The sequence below is a fragment of the Gordionus sp. m RMFG-2023 genome, chromosome 5 (genome assembly GCF_954871325.1).
Source record: "Gordionus sp. m RMFG-2023 chromosome 5, tfGorSpeb1-WG-v2, whole genome shotgun sequence".
Lineage (NCBI taxonomy): Eukaryota > Metazoa > Nematomorpha > Gordioida > Chordodea > Parachordodidae > Gordionus > Gordionus sp. m RMFG-2023.
In genome coordinates this window covers 31,230,334-31,255,308 of record NC_088779.1, presented here as the reverse complement: position 1 = coordinate 31,255,308, position 24,975 = coordinate 31,230,334, and the positions used below count along the sequence as shown (strand labels likewise).

Genomic DNA, 24,975 nt, shown 5'->3' with positions numbered 1-24,975 from the left:
ATTAATTCGGGACTTCCTATCATCCATTCCTTTCCAAAATGCTTGCCAAATCAGATCAACATTGCCGAGACAAAAAAGTCGCCATTTTATATCGATCCTTATTTTTTCCCTCGGACTAAAATTATTAATTTAAAAATATAATTACGATTGGCTCTTTCTTGATAACATAATTAATTTAATTTATTTTAATTTTTTTAAATTATCAACAATGCATTAAAAGTGTTATTTCTAATTATTAAAAGAAAAATTTAATACGTATATTTGATTTTAAAAAATCATTTATTAAAATATATCGTCTCTTAAAAATTATGACTATAAGATGTAACTGTAACTACTATTATTTATTTATATATATTTTTTTTAGAAAATTCTGGCTTCCCAAATTAAAATCCTCAATAAAAACTCACTCATTTATTCTTTAATTATTATTTTAAAAAAAATAAACTTCCATCTAATTCCATATTAAATTAATAATAAAAAAGATATAAATGTCTGTGATTAAATATAATAATTTATATAATTTTCATATCCCTATCCTCTTTTCATTAACTCATTAATATTTAATATTTTAATTAAACTTATTGGTAATAATTATTATTTATTTTTTAAAGTTAAAACTAAGGTAAATTATATTATAAAAAAATATCAAAATATTCTTTTCTCATCTTTTTTTTATAGATTTTATAATGAACATTAAAATTTTGGAATATTTTTTTTTTGTCAAAAATAAAATTATTAAATAGACTTATTTTTTTTATTAATACAAGTGTGCTATTACTTTTAAAATAATTATTTCTATTATATTAAACGTAATATATAAATATATTTTCTTTTCTTTATTTTAATTAAATTAATTGCAATTAATAGGAAATTATATATATATATATTTATCCCTAAATTCCTTATATTATTTATGATAATAATACATTAAAAAAGATACAAGTCATAAAAGAATATATAATTATTATTCAATGAACATAGTATTTAATAGTGATAAGTTGACACTTTGTTTAACAAATTTATATACAGAAAAAAAAAGGAGAGTGAATTAAACTAATGAAAAAATTTTATATAAGAGATGTTTAAAACCGTTATCGTCAAGAAGCGTAAATAAAATAACCACAAAAGACAAAACCAATTCATTAATCGTAATTTGAAAAGAAATTTAAAAATAAAATAAAATAAATATAATTATTATATTTATTCTTATGATAAGATACCGCCAAAATTGGAGATCGATCCACTTAGAAGACATTTAATGAACTAAAATGAGATTTTAGGCTGTCGGGGTGTATTCTCTAGTGTGTCTGCTGGTATACGCGTTACCATGATGTTGCGAAATAGGAAGCTGATTGGACAAATATAATTAAGTGAGAAATTTTAGTAAAGGGTTCAACTGTTTAATATATTATATTGCTAAAAAGGGAATTTCGTTTTGTAAAATAAAATAATTGAATAACACAATGTATTCAAAATTTATTGATCCTGAAATCCTGCCATCAGCACGGTTTGGGATAGGCAATGCCTCCAACAAGCCATGAAAGGTTAGAAAATTGTCACGTGTTTTATGAGAGAGTTTTTCAAAAAAACTATTTCCTCAACAGGTATAAAAAGTCAACCAAAAAAGTTGGACTTAAGAATGACAATGGACCTTAGAAAAACACTAGCTACAAGATAATTGATAGTCTTTACTCATAATTTATAAAGCAACGCTCGAAAACAGAAAAGCATAGGAAGAAAGATGAAAAATCTCTAAAAGTAAGATTGGGTAGTAAGGAGAAGAATTATGAATATGTTTATATAAAAATAGTGGTTAGTATTATGATAATAAATGTGAAGTTTGAAAGTTTCACTTTTGAAAGTCGTAAAGTTTTTTAAAATTGGGATAATGGTCATTAGATTAAGCTTACGAACATATATTCTAGAAAGTTATTAGTTGTGCTTATTCAAAGTCTAGAAATTTGCCCGTGCTAATTCAACATAGTTAGCATAGAAAAACCATGAAAAAAAAGATAACTGGCAAAAAAGACGCATTTAATGTATTGTAACAATTACATTTAAAATAGTGTATAAAAAAATATTACTTTGGCACGCATTAGTGGAATTAAAATATTACTTTGAAACGCATTAATGGAATTGAGAATTTTTTTTTACAGAAAAATGTTCTTAATGGAAACACTTTTTCTATGCTATTTATTAATTGTCTAAATACGTAATTGTGAGATGAATAAGTAAAAATATGTTTTTGATAAAAAAAATAAAATAAATACTGCGTCATTAATGAGAAAAAAAACTGATTTAATGGGTTTATGAAAGATTTAAGAAACCCCTGAAAATTGTAAAAGCAATAACAATAAAATTAATTAGCTCTAACATAAATAAGTATTGTTATTGATAGTTAAAAGGGAGTTAAGAGAACCAATTTTAATTCCTAAATCTAGAGATGAATGATTGGCAATCCGGTAATAACATAAAGATTGAAATGCTGGAAAAAAGATAAGATATACATGTATATTAATAGAGAATTTAAAATGATAAAAAAGGAAAGCAATAGACAGATTGAGAGATGCTGTAGGATCTATTAACGATTGGGAGTTTAAATGACAATTATATGCACAGAGGTGGCTGTTATCCCAGGATGATAAATACAAGAAGGTAATTAATATACTCGGAGATTTAACATACTACTAGACATGGTGATTGATACATTTGGAGGTAAAAAAAACTATCAAAGATATTTAGATACGAAGTTGATCTCGGATATGAAACAAGGAAAAACGATAGGACGAAATAAGGTTCCTAAGGAATCGAGCGTTAAATTTATAGAATCCTATGCACCGATGTTATGATTTTATATTGTTCCAAAAATTGAACCATATGAAAAAGGAATAGCAATGCAAGTGAGGTAGATCAGGATGGATTAAATCCTGAAAGAGACATGAGGTGTGAGTAGAATGCAACTTATAAAAAACAATCCAATTTGTAGTATAAGTAGTTCTAATTATAATGAATAATGATCATTTGGCTGCACTTAAAGAATAGTAGTGTTTGAAGCATGTAGATCGAATTCACGGTTTTAAAAGAGATAATAAACAAGATGGTGGAGAGACGTGAGCGATATCCTTACGCTCTTCCTTACACAGCCCCCACTATTGTCTAGGGTAATTCCAAGATATTTACTTTTAGTAACTACCCTGATCACTTCAGAATCAATTTCAATACTGGTTCTGATAGGAGGTGTATGTTTCGCTAAAAGAATTGTAGTTTTCTTGAAATTTATTTCAGCCCAACTTTCATATTTGAAGATTTTTATAATATGAATAGGATTGTAGGTTTTATCTAGGTCTTTAGTAATAACCACTATGTCATTGGCATTTCAATACTTATATCTGATAGTATTTTCCAGAGATACTTTTAATAACTACCTTGATCACTTCAGACTTATTTTCAATATTGGTTTTGATAGGAGGTGTATGTTTCACTAAAAGAATCGTAGGTTTGTTTAAATTTACACACATACAACTTTCATACTTAAATATTTAAGAATATGAATAAGATTGTAGGTTTCTTCTAGGTCTGGCAATGTATTTCAATACTGACTTTTGATAATATTTTCCAGAGAGATTCATGAATGACGTCGTCAAAAGCACTTTTAAAGTCGATAAACGTGAAGAAGAAAGGCAATTTATACCTATCAAATTTAGGGATAATGATTTTGAGAGTTAGAAAGGACTATGATATTCTTGCCTGGATGATTTGCACAAATATATTTGGAGAAGAGGTTTTGTGACGTATGTAGAATACGTGTCTCTAGGAGCATCATGAAGATTTTGGAGTGGTTGAAGTGAATTTAGTAGGGTTTGTGATTTGAGGGAAGTTACATAAAAGAAGAAGAGATATATTCCAGTGTTTAGGTCCTTCTAGTAGACCAGAAGGGCCGGCCAATAGCAATATGGTTTTTGAGTTTTCTTAATGCAATCGAAATTTCAGTCATTAAAAATAGTGAGTTGGATTGAGATGTAGATTTCATATATAATAGCCGATTTTCTTGATTCAAAAATGTTCATGTAATAATCAATTTACAGTGCCATCTGATCATTCTGGTCAATTATGACTTTATTCTCCAGCCAATGGAAGGGAGTTCTTTGCAGAAGCATTTGAGCTTATTGTAAGCGTCAAAAAGTATTCAATTATCTTTAGCCTGGTATTCAATCGAGTCTCAATACACAAATAGTGTTTTATCACTTATCTAAAATTTAATGTTTTATTTTAATAAAAAGTTGATTTAACATACCTACTCGGTTTCATATAAGTAAATAAACTTGTACAATCAACAAAACATTAATATATATCTGATCCTTGAAATTCAATATTTTCATTATCAAAGGTATTCCTTAATATTGTATTCAAAAGATGAGTAACACAATTCAATAGAGTTATATTATTGTATATTGTTATTGAAATGTAAATCTATATTTTTTTACGGTCTAAGACGTTAATTTTATATTATATTTTCACTTTACAATTTAAATGTTTTCTATTTTGAAGCGCTAATTTAACATATTACCGATTAATTTATTTGACCAAGTATATATTACTGTTATTATATATAAAAGATTGATTATTGAATTTGAATCTTAAATAAAAATAATAATTTAATAAAAATTGAATATTTGGATAAATAAAACTTTGATCTATTTTTATCATTCTCAATCTATACGACCAAGCTTCAATTTAATTGCAAACTTACCCCAGTTTAATGCAACAAATATTTTATGATTTTCAAATGTTTTAATCATATTAGCTCCTTGGTCTGTAATGAATATCATTTCAGAAAAATGTGCCCTAATATAAAAAATACATTGAATTTTTAAATTATTTTTAATGAAATCAAAGGTGAAATTTCTATTTTAATAATTTTCACCCCTCTTTCTTTCTTCTTCAAACTTGCATGTAAACAATACAATTTTATTTCCAAGAATCGTTTAAGAAATGAATAAGTTACATAGGATACTTTCTTATAATCATCAGTCCAAAAGTATCTGCTGACTATAAAAAATTAACTTAAGCATATTTTCATATATGCGTTTATAAAAATGATATGTTGTTATAATTGACATCATGAATTATAATGATTTAGGATATTTATACTAATAATTATTTTTCGGATCGAACAGATTTTACAACCCGGCCCGAGCCCGAAATTTTTTTTTGATGTCTGCCTATATGGGCTGCTACGGACAGCCCGTGTAGTTCTCTATCTGACAATACCAATATAAGAATAAATTGTTTAAAATTTAGTCATTTTGCACCTGATGATTTTATTATGAAGGAGAATTATTTTATAATTTATCAGTTCATGGGTGCCGCCGAAAATATTTTCAAACTGATTGGACTAGGTTGGGAATATTTTTTTGCTCATTGGCTAAACTTGGATCTGAAAATAATTTTTTGGGCTGGAATTACAATACCGGGCCCGATGACAGCTCTAGATTATTCTTCCCCTAGATCCTCTAACTTTACACAGAAACATGGATCGACTTAGACATTTTGAATGCTTATAAAAATCTAACCCTTTTACGGACACATCTTTATTTTATATAATATTCAGAGAATACGGCTAAAATTCCTAATAAATTATTATTTTTGACTCGCGGAAGGGGATTGGCTCATTTTACAACATCTGTTTGTAAATGAAGCAACAAAAAAATAAGTAAATATTCTTTATATCAATTAGCTTAAGAACGAATAAATTTTTATGTAATAGAAATTATGCAAGGGACATTTTCAAAGGGACTAACCTGATTGTCCTCTTTCTTTCTTTCAGGAAAAAAAGGAAGAGGGAAGGAAGAAAGAAAGAAAGAAAGCTAGAAAGAAAGAAAGAAAGAAAGAAAGAAAGAAAGAAAGAAAGAAAGAAAGAAAGAAAGAAAGAAAGAAAGAAAGAAAGAAAGAAAGGAAGGAAGGAAGGAATCTTTTCTCTTCTCCCATTATCTTTTCAAATCAAATTCTGGCTTGATTACACTAACCTTAATATAAATGCCTTACTAAATAATATTTGTAAGTTCGAATTATTTACGCGAATAATGTAAAAGGCCCTGAAGATAATATTATATAGATTTACCAATAATTTCCTCGAGGAAAAAAAAAGTTAGTTATTTTTTTAGAAAGACTAAAAAATAATTTTTTAGTGAATTGCCTCAATTGAATAAATTAAATCAGACAAGGTGGTATACGTGTCATAAATATACATATTTTGACCGGTTTTAAGAGAAATCTGTTCAAATTACATTTTTAAAGGGTGGTAGTTAGTCTACGCCTATGGCTGTATAAGGAACTTCTCCCCTACACACTGGCTATATATCCAAGATTTATTTTAAAAAAAAATATTAACATCTTGAAAACTAAATCAAAAATATAGATAAATAAACTTTTTATAAAGCGAAATATTAAAAAAAAATGCAGCAAAACATACATCTTGAAAATTTTAAAAAGTTTCAAAGAATCTAGGAAAATAATTCCCCGGAAAAAAATCCCTGTTTGATAAGATATTAAAAAATTACAAAATTTTATAAAATAGGAGAAATAAATTCCCTATAAATATATCCACGACATAAAATTGCTCAAATAAAATGTTTAAATAATTTTTTAAGAAAAAATAAATTCCGGGCGATAATTTTCTAATTATTATTGGGGATTTTTTTCCCCGAGGAGTTATTTTCCTCGCTTACTGTAGATTTTGGACATATTTGAAGTTCGCGGGTGAGATACTATTCCACTCCTAGGGCGCCAGTTAAGCCCTCTCTTAATAAGTCGCTATAAAGAGGTCCTAATCTCTGGCAACGTTTTCTTAACCGGTTTACATGATTTGATAATCAACTTAAGATTCGTTTCGGTTATATTGTACTAATCAAATAAACGTTTTAAAAAAAACCGAGTAATTATTAATCGATACAATTGCATAAAAAATATAAAATTTATATCCGATAATATAATTTAATAAATAAATAGTTTAGTTTAAATATATATATATATATAAATTTGCAATTGTAATTATTAAATTTCTTTTTGCCAAGATAATAATCTGTACACAATTATATATATAAAAATACAACACTAATTTTAAAAAAAAATATGTATAAAATTATAATACAAAAAAAATCCTTATTTACTCATTAATTTTGAACAAATTTAAGGGATGTAATTATTTATAGCGAATTTTGATATATAAAAAATAAATATTATTCTTTAACTAATTTTGAAATATTAAAGCAAGCAATCCATTGAAGGCAACAAAATTCCAGATATCAAATTTAAAAATCATAAAATTTGTAAATGAAATTGTGGATATTCCTATAATAACTATAATCTATTATAGGTAGGATTATTATGTCTTTTCTCTGAAAAAGGTATTATATAAAGGAGTGGAAACCGTAAAATTTTATAATCAAAGTATAGGTTATTAAAACATTAAACAGTATTTAACTTTTACGATTTGCCTTTATTATTGTGAATTGAGGAATAAGACAGAGAAAAAAGAAGAGAAGATACGTGCGATACAATTAATTTGTATCTTATCTACCAAATTGTATCGTCATATGGGCTAATCCATTTTCTTTTTTTAAATATATATATATATTATAAAAAAATAATAATGTCAATTCTCCAAAAAATTATTTGATCGTGGGTGAGCAAATGAACGTTTAATTATTTTTTATTTATTTTGGCGTTGATTGAGATGTGTCAAAGTGAAGAGCCAAATTGATTAAAGCACCCTTAGAATATTTTTTTTTTTTAAATAAAATAAAAATCTTTTTTTATTAATGTATAAATTATATAACTTTATTTTAGTTAAATAGTGTGTGTGTTTTGTTTTTCAAATAAATGTCCTTTACCACTTCTTGTTAGATGAGAAAAGGGCGATACGTTTTTCGAAAAAGCCACCCACCCGTTTAAAAGGCGGATTTACTATGCGACTTAAAAATGACTTTACGTATGTATTGAAATTAGTGTTGTTAAACCGCTCGAATTTGAGGCGATTTCTAAAAGTCGGATTTACTATGCGACTTAAAAACGACTTTACGTATGTATTGAGATTAGCGTTGTTAAACCGCTCGAATTTGAGGCGATTTCTAAAAGCGACTAATTCAATATTTTAGCCAGAATAAATGTCGCCAAAACCTCGGATTTAGCCAATATAATGTCCAACCCTTTATGCCACCCATGGCCAAAATCTACAGGGCTTGCGTAATATTTTCATAGATAAAATATTGAGTTATCCCTTTTAAAAAATTCGGCTCAAATCGAGCAGTTTAATAACACTTACCGGTCCGGCCCGAACCCGAATTTTTTTTTAAAAAATTAACCGACCCGGCCCGGCCCAAATTTATTTAAATATAGAAATCAATTTTTTTATAATTACTCAAAATAAAAGACATGTGTTATATGTCGTTTAGTTTCAATAAAAAAAAATCAAATATTTTTATTTTACATAAAAAATTCCTATATAAAATTAGATATGTTTAAAAAAAAATTTCAATGCAGCCGAATTTTTTTTAAAATATTAGGCCCAAACCAGGCCCGAAGCCTGTTCGGGTCTAACTTTGCAGATCTCTGATAGGAATCATTCCTATGGGGATTTGAAATCTTTTACCAATAATTCAAAAAACCTTGATCGCAAACGCATTCAGGCATTAATAGAGTACACCCCCCCCCCTCCCCCACGCACAAACACTACGAATTTTAAATAATTTTGCTTTTGTAATTAAAAGTATATATATATATATGTGTATATTTTTCCCCGATATAAATTAAAGAATCAAAAAAATTAACGAACGGAAATCATTAGGGTATAGGTCAATGGCATATAATATTAATCTAGACTGACAATTTATTCGTCAAATGACATTTTGAAGCGTGTCGTTGAATAATATAAATAAGATTGTGAGACGCCATCATGATTTCTCAGGGAAACAAATACGTTAGTCAAGATTACTTTGGTATGTCATTGGGAAAGGTTTAGGTACTGTGCACGTGTTGGAATATACGGAATTCATTTTTAGGTTAAATTATGATTCAACGTTATAGGAACAGCCAAAGATTTCAAATGGATAGACACCGATTTTGCCAAATAAATGTCACAATCAGCTGGTGGCACGTCATTATGGTTTCCCGTAAAACCAATTATCGACACTTCAAAATGTAATTTAATAAATAAGGCGCCGGCCTAGATTATGTAATTGAATCCAATATCTCATATTAAACAAAAAAAAAGGCTTTATAAGGTAAACAATCTATGAGATGGGGATGAGTTGTTTCTGGACACCATTTTGTAACGATGGTCACTACTGTTTTAGAATTGGGGTATAACATCGAAATGTCATAATTTGAAATAAGATAACAAATAGATGACAGCTAAATCTAATTACGTTATCGCTTTACATAAATAAAAAAAGGGATTTAGAAAACCGATTGGGAACAGCCTACAAAAAAAAATATAGGCATTATTTTTTTATATTAAATCGTAAGTACTTTTTACTTGATTTTTAAAACGATTTGGCGATGTTAACTCTTATGAGTTATTCGTTATTTGGGTGTTAGTCGCGGCAGAGGACGAAGAGTAACTGATCATTCCACTGTATTGATATTTTGTTTTCTTCTCGGAAGGTTTTAAAATCTTTGTCATATAACAAAAGGGAATAAAATTCAATGTTTATTTGTTTTGGGAAAAGGGTTAAAGGAAGGTTTAGTAGAACATAAAATGAAGAAATGTGTGGAATAGGCTTGTCTCAAAATTTACTTTTGAAAGAGTGATTTCAAAAGTAACTAATATTTCTAAAAAAAAAGTTACTTATATAGCACTGGTCAGTATCTGTAAAAATGCGGAGATTAGAAGAATTAAATTGATTATTGGAATTATAAAAAAATTGGAAAAGAGAAACCAAAACACTCGGAACAGGATCGAATCCAAGAATTCATTTGTTTAATCTTATTGGCTGACAAAATTACGAATTATATTGAACAGCTGATATTTGGTCCAAACTTTCAAAATTTGATTAGAAATGCAAAAAAAAGGTAAATAAAGAAGAGAGCGGGGGAAATAAGGAGAGTGGTAAAAGGTACGAGAAGAGGGAAATTTTATTATTAATTATTGAACTTGGAAGGAACAAAGCAGAGATTCGTCGACGCTCATCATAGCGCCAGCGTTGTCAAATTCGCCGCAGTAGTTGGGAGCGGAAAAGAGGGTAACCAATTGGCGTTTAGCGAAAAATTCGTAACCGTCTTCGACCACCTACGAATTGAAGAATTTATGAATAGTTACACGTGTCATGTCACGAAGACACTGACGACTCATATTTTTAACCCCCCCCCCCTTGATTTATACGCTGCGAATAAGAAAAATATGGATCTTTTAACGAATTAATAGAAATTTAATTAAGGATAAAAATGGTCCAATTAATTTCTTATATTATAGAAAAAACTCCCTACAGACCCACCTATCCACCAGGTACAATAATTTTTCAGTTAAGGGAATTATGTATTGCATATTATAATAATAATCGAACATTCTAGAATTAAAATAATTTTTTATAATGTTTATCCGCTAAACTTGATGGGCACGGCAAATGAGGTCCAAATCGTGTCGATTGAGAAATTTGCTAACTATATCGGGGCCAAAGGTGAACGAAACACCCCGGTCGTTCTCACCCCAACCCTGAACATCTTTATCTGGGTCTGACCACATCAAATCGCATAGTAATCCTTTTCAAAAAATAAATTTGATCATCGTATATATATGTCATATTTCCTATTTATAATGTGCTGGTTTGAGCATGTAATCGACGATTGCGAGGTGGGCTAACATACCCCGTCCCCTCCAGCTAATTATTTTTTTTATATTTAGCCCCATTTTTAAAATGGAGGAGATGAGCACCCTCGCCAAAAGTTTTAACATTATTTTTCACCTTTTTTCGTCATCATGAGAGTTGTTAAAGTATCTGGATATAAAAAAAAATGTGGTATCTGTTATGTAAATATACTTTTTTTATAAAGTAGCGGTAGCCGTATCTAAATATTATTTTAGAGGCATCTGTTCTGTATCTATTTTCATGTAAATTTTGCTACAATTATATTTTACCATTTTTTTTTAATATTAAAAATAATATTTGAAATTAAATTCATTTCATAATATAATGTCCGAGTTTATTTTATTACAAAAAAACAATCCAGACAAATTTTATATTTACGCAAAGATCAATATTTATGATTTTTTTTCTTTCTAGAAAGTAGTATCATGCAGCCCCGTTCTAAACGGATTGTTTTCAAAAAAACAGGGGTAGAAATGACCTCGAATAAATTTTAATTTAAAATTATTAAAGTATAAGATTGGTCTAAAAGCCTAGATTGCGCGAATTTGGCGATAAGCAAATAACAAGGAATCCTGCCTAAGATTCAAATTAAATAAATAGGAATGCCGGATTGGATAATATATCGATAAAAGATATTCCTAATAACTAAAAAAAATTGAATAAGTGTCTTAACTGCGGGGACACTCGGAAGTAAATAATTTGTCAAAATTTATTGTTCATAAATATTAGCGGATCTTCGATTGTCGGAGTAAATAATGTTTTATTAAAATTATTAAGTTTACTTTTCATCTAGAAATTACTCAGTATCCTAGTAAAAATATACCATTTCGATCTAACCCTGCCATCACAATTAGTTATTTAGATCACCGTCTATGTAAATGAGTTGAAAACGCGTGATAATTGTAGATTTTTTCATACTTTAAGAGTTTTAACAAGTGGGATGACAAACTTTTTATTTTTCGCTTTGGAAGACTTTTTAATTTTTTTTACTTTTATACATATAATTTTTTTTTGATTTTTACTTTTATTTTTATATATTAATTTTGATTATGTTTTTCACTTTTGTAATTGATTATAGTTATTTATGTAGTATATATTTTTATTTTATATTTAGGTTCTTAAGTTCACAATCCAAAAACTCCCGATTGTGACAAACGTTATTAATTAAAATTCTTTCAATTATTTTTGGCGCGAATCTTTTAGCAGCTGAACATTTTTAGTAGAGTATATGTGTGAAAAATTAATTTTGATTTTGCTCGAGTTCACATAGACTCCACATGTTCATCAGTGTAATCTTTTCTTTTCATCTGTTTTGAGCATAAATAAATATTTTTATCATTTTTATTAATTAAAAGAAGTTATATTATATTAATATGTGAACTTTGGAGACACATTCCTATAATTTTATCCCTATATATATATTTTTTTATATCGCAATTGTGGAATTTTTAAAATAATTTGTCACTTTTTTTTGAATCCCTTGACCAAAACTGTCATATAATGATAAAATAACATAATTATTAAAATAAACAGTAAAAACTCTAACTTATAGTCTATTTAATCAATTTTTAAATTATGAAAGCTACAAATTAATTTGATTTTAATTTATAGTGTTTCCAAATTGGGGTCTGAGGGTACCCCTGAGATTCGAGCTGAACCGGGAGAAGAGAACCCGGGTTTGAAAAAATTGGAACCCGAACCAAACCGGAACCGACCTAACTTTTCTCACTTTAAACTGAACCTGGACAAAAATTGCCGGATTCGCATCCCTGGGGTACCTTATCTATTCACTCGAGGAACTTTTTTTTCACCTGTGCAAATGCAATGAAGGGCTAATAGAATAGGATAATTTTTTCTTATATTCTACTCCACATAAAACATAATTTACTAGCAAAAAAAATAATCAAAAATCATTTTTATATTATTTAAATCCTCCAAAAAAGTACTCACCCAAACAAAATTAAAAGTGCTAAAATCATCGACAAACATTACATTTGTATTCACATAAAGCTTGTTAAAAATTGAATATCAAGTAATATTGGGTTTTATTTTACTTTTCTAAAAACTGATATAAAAAATGCAAGATAAGCAATGTCCTATTATATTATTAGCAGAGTTGTTAAAGGATCTAGATACATCTAGATATAAAAATGTGGTATCTGTATCTAGATAGATTTTTGATTAAAATATCTGTATCTAGATATTATTTTAGACAATGTATTTGTATCTAGATCCATTTAAAAAGTATCTTTTAACAACTCTGATTATTAGCATATTAAATTGCCATTATAATAAAATTTTACCTACAAAATGGATGGCAAAAACTGAACATTTTGAAATGCAAAAAAAAATGGAAAATAATTCCAATGAAAAAAAATATACATCTTTTTATTCATTTTTTCATGAATTTTTTAAAAAAATTCTTTGATATCTTGTCAATGTTGGGTTCTGGTTTACCAAATTAATAGGGTAAGAGTTTTACATCAAAATAAATGTATTTTGCATAAAAAATGAAATATTACTCCACCAACAATCAACTTATTAAATGTATTTTAACTTAGTACCAAAAAATAGGACCAAATAAGGTGATCCTACCCTTTTCATGGAAATCAAAAGGTAGGTAATGCATAGTGTTGTTAAACAGATTTTAAGTAGATTTTTAAAAGCAGTCTGATTAAGATTTTAACTATAAAAGTATTATATAAACCTGGAGATTTTTATCATAGATGGTGAATCATGCCAAGTCTCGAGAGTTATATAATATCATTTTGGCCAAAATCTGGCCATTTAACAACACTAGTAGTGCATTACTTATCTTTAAGTTAAGGATAAGTGTGTCAAATAATTGGGTGATTTTACCAGTATCTGGAACATCTGTAGGCCTTAAAATCCTTCTGATTTGTTCCATTGTGTGTAAATCAGGGGATAGTCCTAAATATAAATTTTTTTAAAAAAAAGGTATTAACAATATAAATTATTATTTGGATATATTTTATGTTTTATTTATGATTGCTAAATGATAATTGTCAAAAAAGATACCATCACATTTTAATTTTTTTTGGCTGATATTTAAAAAAATGATGAGTTCTAATTTTTGACAAAAAAAAACAACTGAACTGCCAACTAACTTATAACTGAATAATCTTTATAAATTAAAATCTTATAGTTTAATGCAAATGAAAATATTAGTTTAACAAAAATAAATGGACATGGTACAAACTCCATATACTTAGTTAAATATTAAATAAATGTAGTAGTTAACTGACGATAAAAGATCATTGTAATATAGATTGTGATTTACAAAAAAAAGGATAAACAATAAAATTAGAGGCAGTTATGATTGTAAAATACCTCCATGGCAGCAAAATATCTTTTCATCAATTATCGCAGCTACAGGAAGACAATTAAAACAATCAGTAAATGTTTTCCATAACTTAATATTATATCGTCTTTTACCTATTATACATAATATACACAGTCTAGTGCTAATAAAATATAAACTTACATTCATCATAAAAACCATATATTCTGTTTATACTAGCACATTCATGATTTCCTCTTAGAAGGAAAAAGTTCTCTGGATATTTAATTTTATATGCCAAAAGTAGACAAATAGTTTCCAAAGATTGTTTTCCTCTATCAACATAATCACCCAAAAATAGATAATTAGCTTCAGGTGGAAACCCTCCATATTCAAATAATCTTAATAAATCTGTATATTGTCCATGTACATCTCCTTAAAAATATTAGGATTAAATGGTTAATTGATATTTATAAAACCACAAATTTTAAGAGGTGCTTCAAGTTCTAATAAAATTGGTTGATTAAGAAATATTTCCCTAGATTTTAAGCATAAAGCTTGAATTTCGCCTTCAGTCATCTGGGCAGATTTCCCAGGACGGCATCCTCGAACTAAGACATATTCAAAAGTAAATATATTATATAGATTTTACATACCCTCAAGTAAGGATGATATTAATTTATCGATATCGAGCTCGATATCGGCCATTATTTAGATATTTTGAAAACTAAAATAGTTTGAAAATTAGTTCGTGAACCACATCGTGAATAGAAAAAAGTTGAATGATTATATGAAGCATATGTATCTTAAATTAGTGCTAAACATTAATCGACTAGCATATGGTTAAACTACAATCATGGATGTATGCACAATTATATAGTTTTTTGGATATCATAATCTAATTCTAATTTTTTAAATATTTATAAAAATGTATAGATGATCATCATAGGCGTATTCAGGATTTTAGTTTAGGTCCACTTATGTCTATGCCATACTTTCAAAATTATTTAGGTTTCCTTTTTTTTAAAAAAATACACTTTCTAAAGAATTCGTATGTCGTTATTAATTTACTTTTACTTATTATTTTAAGTTGTTGTTTATTGTGATGTATACATTGGGAGGGGGGGGGGGGTAATTTCTTAAAAAGATATTTACTAGAACAGCGATTTGATGGGATAGGGGACCTTTGATTTACCTCTTAGTTCACCTGATGCTGATTATTTAATAGGAATGGCATCAACTGGTATATAATACTGAACTCTGATTAAGTCACATAGAGACTGGTAATTCGTTTGGGTTTCTTCAAACGATTTGTGGGATTTTAGTAGAATCGTGCAAAATTATATTGTTCTTAGTGAAAAAATTAATGATACTATGGATATTAACAAATATTATTATTTAATAATTATAAATAACGACGCATATGTGATAAAATATGTAATACGCCAAGGAAAAGGGTGCAATAAAATGTAAAATTATAGATCGAAATTGGTTTAATTTTTTTATAAAGGTCATATTTACTCCATCAAAAAATAATTAAATCGGCTCGTTAGAAATTTATAAAGGCTTGTTATGATTTTGCGTCACTTCAGGTTCCTGATTATTCGTTGTAAAATTCTTAAATTATAATAAAAACAAATGGATTTGCTGAAATATAAATCGAACATATAAAAAAAAATCTGTTATGGGACTATTTTAACACCTATCATTTTACTATTAAAAACATAAAAAAAACCTTAATACAAATTATCAAGTAAAATATCAATTCTTTCTTCGAGATAAACAGAAAAGGAAATGGCGATATTAGAAGTCTGCAATGGGTGGGATTCGCTAATATATTTCGATCGGAGGTGAGGGAGTTTCTTAGAATTGGGAGGGTTGGAAATATTTAAAACTAATGGACGGGTGGTAGGCGGATTTTAAATATGAAATGTACAGAAAATACTTTGATTTACAAAAATATGTATGAACGTGGGGTTAGGTTAAAATGTTTTAAACGAGTGAGCGGGCTTGCTGGCTATAACCCCCCTATTGCAGACCTCTAATGTGAATAGCGTAATTAAATGAATATAATTTAATGAAAGCATGAAATGAATATAGGAACAAAAATAAATTTGAATGCAAATGATGAATAAGTTATATATTAATTAGTTTTGTCGTTTTTCCATGTGGAATTATAAATTAATATGCGATTTTTACTTTTCGTTACAAAGGTGGGATATGCAGATCCCAGTAATTTTAAAAACGTTATAAAATTAAATTTCTTGCCTCAATCTATTAGTAGCTCAACATTTTTAGATAAAGTTTACGGGAAAAATAAATTTTGATTTTTTTAAGTATATCAAGAATTATAATGATGGTTTTAGCTTGACGTTGACTCCACCTGGTAAACCGTGTAACTAATTTTTACCTCTTATGGCATCGATATATTAGGAATAAATAAACACTTTTAATATATCATTTTTTTAATTAAGTTATATTATATAAATATTATTCATTGTGACATTTTAAAATAATTTGTCACATTTTTGACTCCCTTGACAACAGCTATATTATGTTAAAATTACATTAAATTATTAAAACAATAGTTAATATCATTAATATACAGTTTATTTAATATATTTTTAAAATATGAAAGTTACAAATTAATTAGATTTTAATAGTGTTTCTAAATTAGGGTCTGAAGGTACCCCATCCCACATAGTCTCTCCCATTATTTTTTCACCTATGCAAGAAGGGATAATTAGGATTAATGAGTGATTTTAGAGTTGAACAATTGTTTTTTTTCTCTTAAAATTAATCCTGTGATGGTTCATCATTTGAGTAATGCATAATAATAGTTTTTTCTTATCCTATGAATGAGTCCTGGCAATTATCTCCTTCATAAATTTTATTTTTAAATATATCTTTCCTTAAGAAATATATCAAATACTGTTTCACTTCATTTGGCCAGGTGATAATAAAGGTTTATAATATTATCTAAACCAGAGCTACTCTATAATATAATTGAGTATCTCCAATTAGACCAATAACAAATACAGCTAAAGAAGAATAAAAAATATTATAAAATGTTAGGCAAGTTACCTTACCTTTTTTCTAGCAGTAACATAGTTGATAATTTTTTTGTTAAAGTAATATATACAGAATCAGTATGTACAAACATTTAAATAAAAATCCGATAATTTTTATTTTGAATCTTGTATAAAAAACATGTTTATTATTTAAAATTTTTATAAATGAAGTAAATATTTTTTTCTAACTTAAAAATCAAGAGTTTTTCTTATCCTCTATAATCTCATCATGTTGTTTAAGAGATTTTATCAGGTTGACATATGAATCGTATATGATAAATGATGGCACTATAATCCATATGATATTCATAAAAATAAAATAAAACCAAAAAAAGAAAGGATCTGTGGGATTGGTAAATTTGAAATTCTCCAACCAGTTGGTTGAAATATAGAGTACATCACCATAAATTTGAGATACAGATATGATTAATTGTAAAATATAAACACGATTATCATCCTTTATGTGCCAGTATGATGCCAAAAAACACAATGGACCAACAAAAAATGCAGTCACTGTTTCCATTGATAGTGTAAAAGGATCTGATCTATAAGAAATTATAATATAATTTTATATATTTTTACATCATGTATCTACTATCTGACAATGCATATTCTTTCCCTAAATATAGGCTTATAAATATATTAGTAAATATAAATTACAAATTTGAGCAAGTAAGGTATTATCTGCTGATATAGTTTTGTGATTTAAAGAAAAATATCCTTCCAAAAAACAATGTATACAGCCACATAAAGAAAACCAGAAAACATACAAACGCTTAATTATAGATTTATCATCTAAATATCGCCATATATACATAAATAAGAAACTAAAGAAGATTATCAAAAGTATATGTAAATAAAATGTATCAATGCTATTTGGCAGATATTGAATATCTATATCTTTAGGGTAAAATTGATGATTAGACATGCTATTTTAAAAAAATGCTTTTACGATAGGCTGATTATAGAAAACATATAATGTCCGAAAGATATATCATTGGCTAAGCTTAAAACTGCATTTTATGAATGAATAGTCAGTCTAGTATTATTATATATCATTGTCATTGGTTATGGGATAATTTCTAAATATAAAAAGTAATGCAAACTTAATAATTAGTTTTAAAATAATTTCTTTGGTAAAATGGAATAAATTTTTAATAAAGATGGATGATCTATCTTTTAAATAATGTGATTTGATTTGTATTTCTACTTCTATTTACTTAAAATTTAATCTTGTTGCGTTGTTATATTCTAATTTTTTTAATCTTATTATTACTTTTTATAATCTAATTTTATAACTTTATTTTTTATATTGCGTAACCTTACTTTTTATATTTTGTAATATTTTACTTTTTGTTTTTCGTTTTTTTAATATTGTATTCTAATTTGGATTTGTAAAATATATATATAAACGAAGTGTTAAATGAAAAAGAGAGAGATAATAAAGTTAATAATAAAAATACATTTTTGTTTAATAGCACAATACATGATTCTTTTCAAATCTGCAAGATCAGCAGGGCATTTTTAGTTGAGTGTTGTCAAAATTGTCGGACTTATACAGTAGCGAATTATTTTTTAGTATTATTGCATTAAGTTAAGTTCCTTACATATCGCATGCATTTTGGGATAATATTTTAAAAGAATTTTAGATTAACAAAATATTTCAAAGTAACAATGGTATTATAATAAATAATGAAATTACTATTTTTATTCATTTATCCAATAAAGCGGAAAAACTAAGATTTAACAAGTTTAATGTTTGTTTTTATAATTTTAAAATTTATGCAAATTCCAAATTAGCTAATAATGATATGGAAGTTAATATCCCGATTTTTTATTATCAAAACATAACAAATTAAAAACAAGAAATCAAATATTGATTAATCGAAAATTTGGATTTTGAAATTAATATACAATTAATTCTTAAAAAAAATTACGTAAAAAATAAGCGAAGGTAATAAAGCGGAACCAATTCCGCGAATTTTTTTCCGCTAAACTTTTATAGCGAGACAATAGCTCGAATTTATTATCGCGAAATTATTTTCGCGAAACCTTAACCGTGAATACTATAGCGAATACATTTTAGCGAAACTTTGATCGCGAACTCGTTATAGCGAATTTATTTCCGCGAGACCTTAACCGCGAATACTTTATAGCAAATACATTTTAGCAAAACTTCGATCGCGAACTCGTTATAGCGAATTTATTTCCGCGAAACTTTAACGCGAATATTTTTTAGCGAATACATTTTGGCGAAACTTTGATCGCGAACTCATTATCGCGAATTTATTTCCGCGAATACATTTTAGCGAAACTTTGATCGCGAACTCGTTATAGCGAAACTTTAATCGCGAACTATTTATAGCGAATTTTCTACCGCGAATATATTTGCGCGAAATTGTGATAGCGAGCGCATGACCGCGAAAATTGTGAATTCATTTTAAGTGAAATTGATATATTCAATATCAATTTACCAACCGAAGTTTCTTAAATCATAAACGCGAATGTTTTAAGAATATTTTATTACGTATTGTTTATTTAATAAGCATGTCACCTCTATCTGATGTGATAGAAATTATATTAGTCTTTCTGGTCTCACTCATGGTTGTAAGTATGGAGGGGACATTTTGAAGTTTTTACCAGAATAAGTTAACCCTCCCCCCCCAACATAAAATTTAAAAGTGTGCTTTATGTCATTTAATGTAATACTTTTTTACTAATCCAGATAAAAAAAATATACTGAAAGCTAAGAATTTTTTATTGATTTTCTCAGATTATTTTAATTATAGAAGATTTTACTGATAATTAATGCCTCCTAATTACAATTTTGAGATAATGCACATCGATATAACTTTCTGATATAATAGTAACTAATTCATTTGATATTAAGACCTTTCCTTTTTCTTCTATTCGCATTTTAATATAGAAATAACTGCAAAGTTATGATTAATCAAAAAAATAAATCAAAATATTATATTGGATTTGTAATATTTATGAAGAATAAATTATGGAAATAAATCATTAGATCTTCAGTTATTTTAGTTTTTTATTTTTGCTCATTCACAAGTCAAACAATATAGAAAAAAATTAAAAAACGTAAAATAGTTTTCATCATTTTTTTAAAATAATACCAGTTTAAATCACAGCGTTTTTATGAAAACACCGCTAAACGCTTCTACTCAATTTGTAAGCACTTTTACTCATTTTTTCTAATAAAATGGAATTAAATAAAATCAGGATTTTTTGAAAATAAATAGAAATTGTTCCAAATCAAGAAAATTAAGATATTCCAATATCGGGAAACCAGGGCAAAATGGGTTAAGTGTTTATTTATTTACTTTTACATATTTTACCACGACAATGGTGGGTGGGGGGAGGGCTGTTTGTTAAAAACATTTTGTAAATTTTGAGAAGAGTTTATAAATGAAGGATAATAAAAAATAAATATAAAAAGTGGCTATATTTTAATTCTAGAATAAATAAGTGTCTTATTTAATTTTCTCATTTTGTAAATTGCAAAAATTTTTAGGCCCGGCCATACCTCTCATATTCTAAGAGTGAGGTGGTATTTTTAATGACTAAAGGATAAAAAGTGGGAAAGCGCGACAACTGAAATCCTTTTATATATTAATATTGGTGAATAATTTTTTTTCAAATTATTAATTTACAAATTTAAAATTGAATTTGAATATTTTCCATATTTATAAAATCAAAATATATAAAAATTTAGATCCAAATCTACATATTTATCGGAAGGAATTTATTTTATTTAAAAGTTTATTATATATGAAAATAAATTTTAACTCTTCGCAATTCATGTCAAAATTCTGCTTTACCATCAATTCGGCCTCTAATAAATCAAATGAGACGGAACGAAAAAAGATTTTTTCGCCTAATCATATTAATTAAACTTATCTCTAAGCCAGCATTGGAATGTAGAATTAAAAATAAATCTTTACATATTTTTTAGGCTTATATTTACATTTTTATTTAAATAATACTTTTGTAAAAAAATACTTATTTCAAAGTTAAAAAATTTTTTTTTTTTTGTTTTCCATTATTTTCATTTCGTGTTATTTTTAGTAATAAATTATGTGCTTTCTTATACATAAACATAAACTTTAAATAAAATGAATAAATGAATGGATATAAAAAAATTTTTAAAAAATATAACCAAAAAAAAATGATGTATTTTAATTTTAAGTTTTATTTTTCTTATTCATGACATGACATGAAGCCACTCAAGCTCATTTACATTGTTATCAAATCAAAGTTAACCAAATGCCAATATTTAAATAATTTAATAACCTTAAGGAATTTTAGAGCTATAATATAACAAAATTAATTCAACCAATTTTTTCTCTAATTTTTATAGCAAGGTCAATATCGTATCTTGAACTGCGAACTCATTGGAGGAGCATCATTGGAATTAGAGGGGAGGGGGGTAGTTAGTTATGAAATAATTATCATTATTTGAATAAAATTGGAATGGGATGAATGGTATTTTCTTTTTTTAAATTATTTATATTAGGTAGGAGGTTAAATGTTTTGAGAGGATCGATATCATTTATAGATATGCATACAAGCCCCTGATTTTATTCTCCGCAGTCCTTTTCTTAAGTTAAAATAGGAAATGGTATAGCAAGTATTATCTTATTTTGATAGATCCCTTTAGGTCATATTTTTTTATATCTAATTTACATATGGAATAAATATCCTTACAAAATCAATTTCATTATAAAAAGTTTTTTAAAAAATGATTTTTTTATTTATTGAATATGTGAAGGTAAAAGTAGAGCATTGCCATATGATCATATCGTCTAAACCGATAGTTTGTTTGTTAAATATATATATAACTGAAGTGTAAAATTTTAAAAGAATCACTGATTTGGACAAAGACTGGTTTAAAAATAACCATGGAAAAAAATCATCGGACAAAAACACCCCAACATAAAAAAATTTACATGCTATAATGAATAAAAGGAAAATGTAATCCTCATTTTAAACTTTGCCCTTTAGTGTAATATTTGAGTATTATTTTATAATAATATTTTTTCAAAAATGATCATATTTGTAAGGGAAACTAGGAATATGAATTTTAAAATAATTTTATAATGCATGACGAAAGGTAATTATTTTTGAAATATTAATCGTGCTGATGTGGTAAAGAAAGACTGCATCACATATAAAAGAATTTGTAAAATACTCTCATAAAATCTGTATCTTGATGAAGGAATCTGTGTGTAGCTGGCTAAATTTTATACCAAAGTTGACCTTCCTATATTTTTGTCACAAAAAATAATGCAAATATAAAAAATTTGAAACTATTATATAGAAACAAACAAAATTTTTATTATTGTAGATAAGTATTTTAAAAAATAAAACATTCAATGTTATATTAATAGCGATTACTTTAAGATAATCTAATCTTGATCTATTTTCGAAGTCAGAAACAATTTTTACTATTCTCGCATGTAGATTTCGATATTTTTTTCAAGGGGTAGAGGGTGTTTTACCAGAATTATATTGAGCAATTTTTAACTCTGTCAACCCTTGTTGTTTTTTAAGCCTAGAATATAAATTATTTAGGACTCCTCTTAACAAACGAAGAATTACGCATAGCAATAGGTCTCCGTCTTGGTTGTAATATACTGGCCAACTCCACATGTACATTATGTTCCCAACCCGTTGATTGTTTTGGACACCATCCTCTTCATTGTCGATTCTCTAAAGGTAGACATTCTCGACACAGTGCAGTTAATGGCACCATTCTCCGTGCTCTACGCTCAGCTCAAATTCCAGCAACCCTCGAACCCTGTGGCCTCTCAACCGAGAATAATATACATCCAGATGGGCTGACATTAATACCATGGAGTAATGGAATTCCATTAGCATGGGACTATACCTGCATCGACCGATTTGCTCCCTCCTTTAATAAAAACTTATTCATGCGAGCTGAAAACTCGAAAATTAATAAATACACTTCCCTAACAAATTGCAATCTCATACCAATCGTATCCGACACAACTGGGTCTTTTGGCAATCATGCCCTAACCTTCTTCAAAACCCTCGGTAAAAAAATCCGCGCCATTACTGGTGATCCTCAGGAAGGCTTCTATCTCAGACAGCGCATATCTATTGATATATGCAGATCTAACTGCATTGCCATCCATGGCTCTCTTTCTTGACCTCCTCCCACCCAACATACAATGTACTATTCTAATTTTTTTTTTTTTTATTATACAGTTTTTTATACAGATTTTATAGTTTACATGACATTTTTAATATATATATTTTTTTAAATTACGTATATATGTTTTACTTTTAACGTTCAATTTATTAAATATTTTTATTAATTAAAAAAAAAAAAACAAATAGATTTATACAAAAAAAAAAAGAAAAAAAAATATAGTTTATTAAATCTTTATACTTTTTAAATCATTTTAAAATAATAGATATATAGATAACTCGATAAAAATTTCCACATGTTTGGATGGTGACTTGTTAGGAGGGAACTGAAGCATCTATGCCACCCTTCAACCGCGTTGTTGGTTTTCGCTTCCCCGTTCAGAGTTGATTGGTAACAATTCCAGAGTTCAATATTAAACAAAGCAGGTAGTCTGCCTCTTCCAAACGTTTTACCAATGTAAGCTTTTTCAAAAGTTTCAATTAGAGGCTGAAGTAACAATTGATTATTAGAATAAAATTCGGAGTTTATTAGTAATTCAAATATTTTAACTACATTTAAGGGTGGCACAAATGCCAAACAAACCATCTTTCTAAGTTGTATATTAAATTCCACATCTGTTTTATATTTCTGCCATATTTTTGAATGTTTTGCCAAAAGGATTGGCCAAAATGGAAATAGCAACATTTGTGTTGCGAACTGGGAAACACTTCCTTGAAAGCTTTTACACTGGCCATTTCAAAATCCGTAAATTGGAGTTGATATTAAGTTGTCACCTATAATAGTAAATATTCTTTTATATGTTTCATAATCCTTTCTATTGGCCAATATATATATGACAGGTAAAACATTATTATTCCTAATCCCATGAATTGTATAAATTTGCTTAAATAAAGGTGGTGACGATTTAAATGTACCATCAGAAAACCAATGTTCGCATGAAGCTAAGAAGTCCAAATTTTTTCCTGTTCCAAATATGATAACACGGTCGGGAACCTAGCACACATGATAAATAAATAAGCAATTATAATTAAGTGTTTCTTATTGGGCAGCTTATCGCAAAAGGATTTAGTTATATTTGTTCAAATAATTTATAGAAAATCTTACCGGACCATCAACATGAAGTATGAAATCCTCATACTTATCTGTAATTGAATATTCATGCGGAATTACCAGCTCAATAAGGCTGCTAGGATTCGGAGGTGCATAACTGTTTGAACTCCGCGTTCGGTGAATTATACGTTTCATAAGATTCGGTGATGGTAGTGCCATTGATATGGAATCACTCAATTGAGATACGTGTTTCGCCACAATAAATTTTGGAGTTTCCATATTATTATTCAACGCTTCATTCTCAATTGAATTGATTAATTTTCTTGGTTTTCATTTCGCTTGGATTCTCTGGATGATTGTGTATATCTTTATTATCTTTTATCTTACCATTTTTTTGTAAGTCGTACGGGACAATTAAATACATCTTGATTAAGGCATCTATAATAATTGGGATTGACTAAACTGCAAATACCAAAGTAAAATGCAAATGCTTAGGCA

General features: G+C 27.4%; 2 protein-coding genes across 2 annotated transcripts; both read right to left on the bottom strand.

Annotated features, from left to right (window-relative positions):
- Nucleotides 1-6,961: 6,961 nt before the first annotated feature.
- LOC135930424 (serine/threonine-protein phosphatase PP1-beta catalytic subunit) lies at nucleotides 6,962-14,984 on the bottom strand. The gene is made up of 9 exons (XM_065467221.1): nucleotides 14,823-14,984; nucleotides 14,646-14,777; nucleotides 14,371-14,601; nucleotides 14,217-14,321; nucleotides 13,725-13,796; nucleotides 10,607-10,758; nucleotides 10,154-10,288; nucleotides 9,536-9,673; nucleotides 6,962-7,772 (listed from the first exon to the last, which is right to left on the bottom strand). Exons 1-8 carry the CDS (start codon nucleotides 14,872-14,874, stop codon nucleotides 9,569-9,571), a joined length of 984 nt encoding a protein of 327 aa, XP_065323293.1. The 5' UTR covers nucleotides 14,875-14,984; the 3' UTR covers nucleotides 6,962-7,772; nucleotides 9,536-9,568.
- Nucleotides 14,985-17,433: 2,449 nt separating this feature from the next.
- On the bottom strand, nucleotides 17,434-18,054 carry LOC135930356 (3-beta-hydroxysteroid-Delta(8),Delta(7)-isomerase-like). The gene is made up of 3 exons (XM_065467141.1): nucleotides 17,898-18,054; nucleotides 17,820-17,856; nucleotides 17,434-17,782 (listed from the first exon to the last, which is right to left on the bottom strand). Exons 1-3 carry the CDS (start codon nucleotides 18,052-18,054, stop codon nucleotides 17,434-17,436), a joined length of 543 nt encoding a protein of 180 aa, XP_065323213.1.
- Between the last annotated feature and the right edge of the window lie 6,921 nt (nucleotides 18,055-24,975).

Coding starts and splice junctions, on each gene's coding strand:
- LOC135930424 (XM_065467221.1), bottom strand. CDS start 14,874: ATGGCCGATATCGAGCTCGATATCGATAAATTAATATCATCCTTACTT. Junction 14,602..14,645: donor AGCACCTCTTAAAATTTGTG/GTTTTATAAATA, acceptor AATATTTTTAAG/GAGATGTACATGGACAATAT. Junction 9,674..10,153: donor CTCTGCTTTGTTCCTTCCAA/GTTCAATAATTA, acceptor TATATGACAAAG/ATTTTAAAACCTTCCGAGAA.
- LOC135930356 (XM_065467141.1), bottom strand. CDS start 18,054: ATGTATATATGGCGATATTTAGATGATAAATCTATAATTAAGCGTTTG. Junction 17,857..17,897: donor TACCTTACTTGCTCAAATTT/GTAATTTATATT, acceptor GCCTATATTTAG/GGAAAGAATATGCATTGTCA. Junction 17,783..17,819: donor TCAGATAGTAGATACATGAT/GTAAAAATATAT, acceptor AATTTCTTATAG/ATCAGATCCTTTTACACTAT.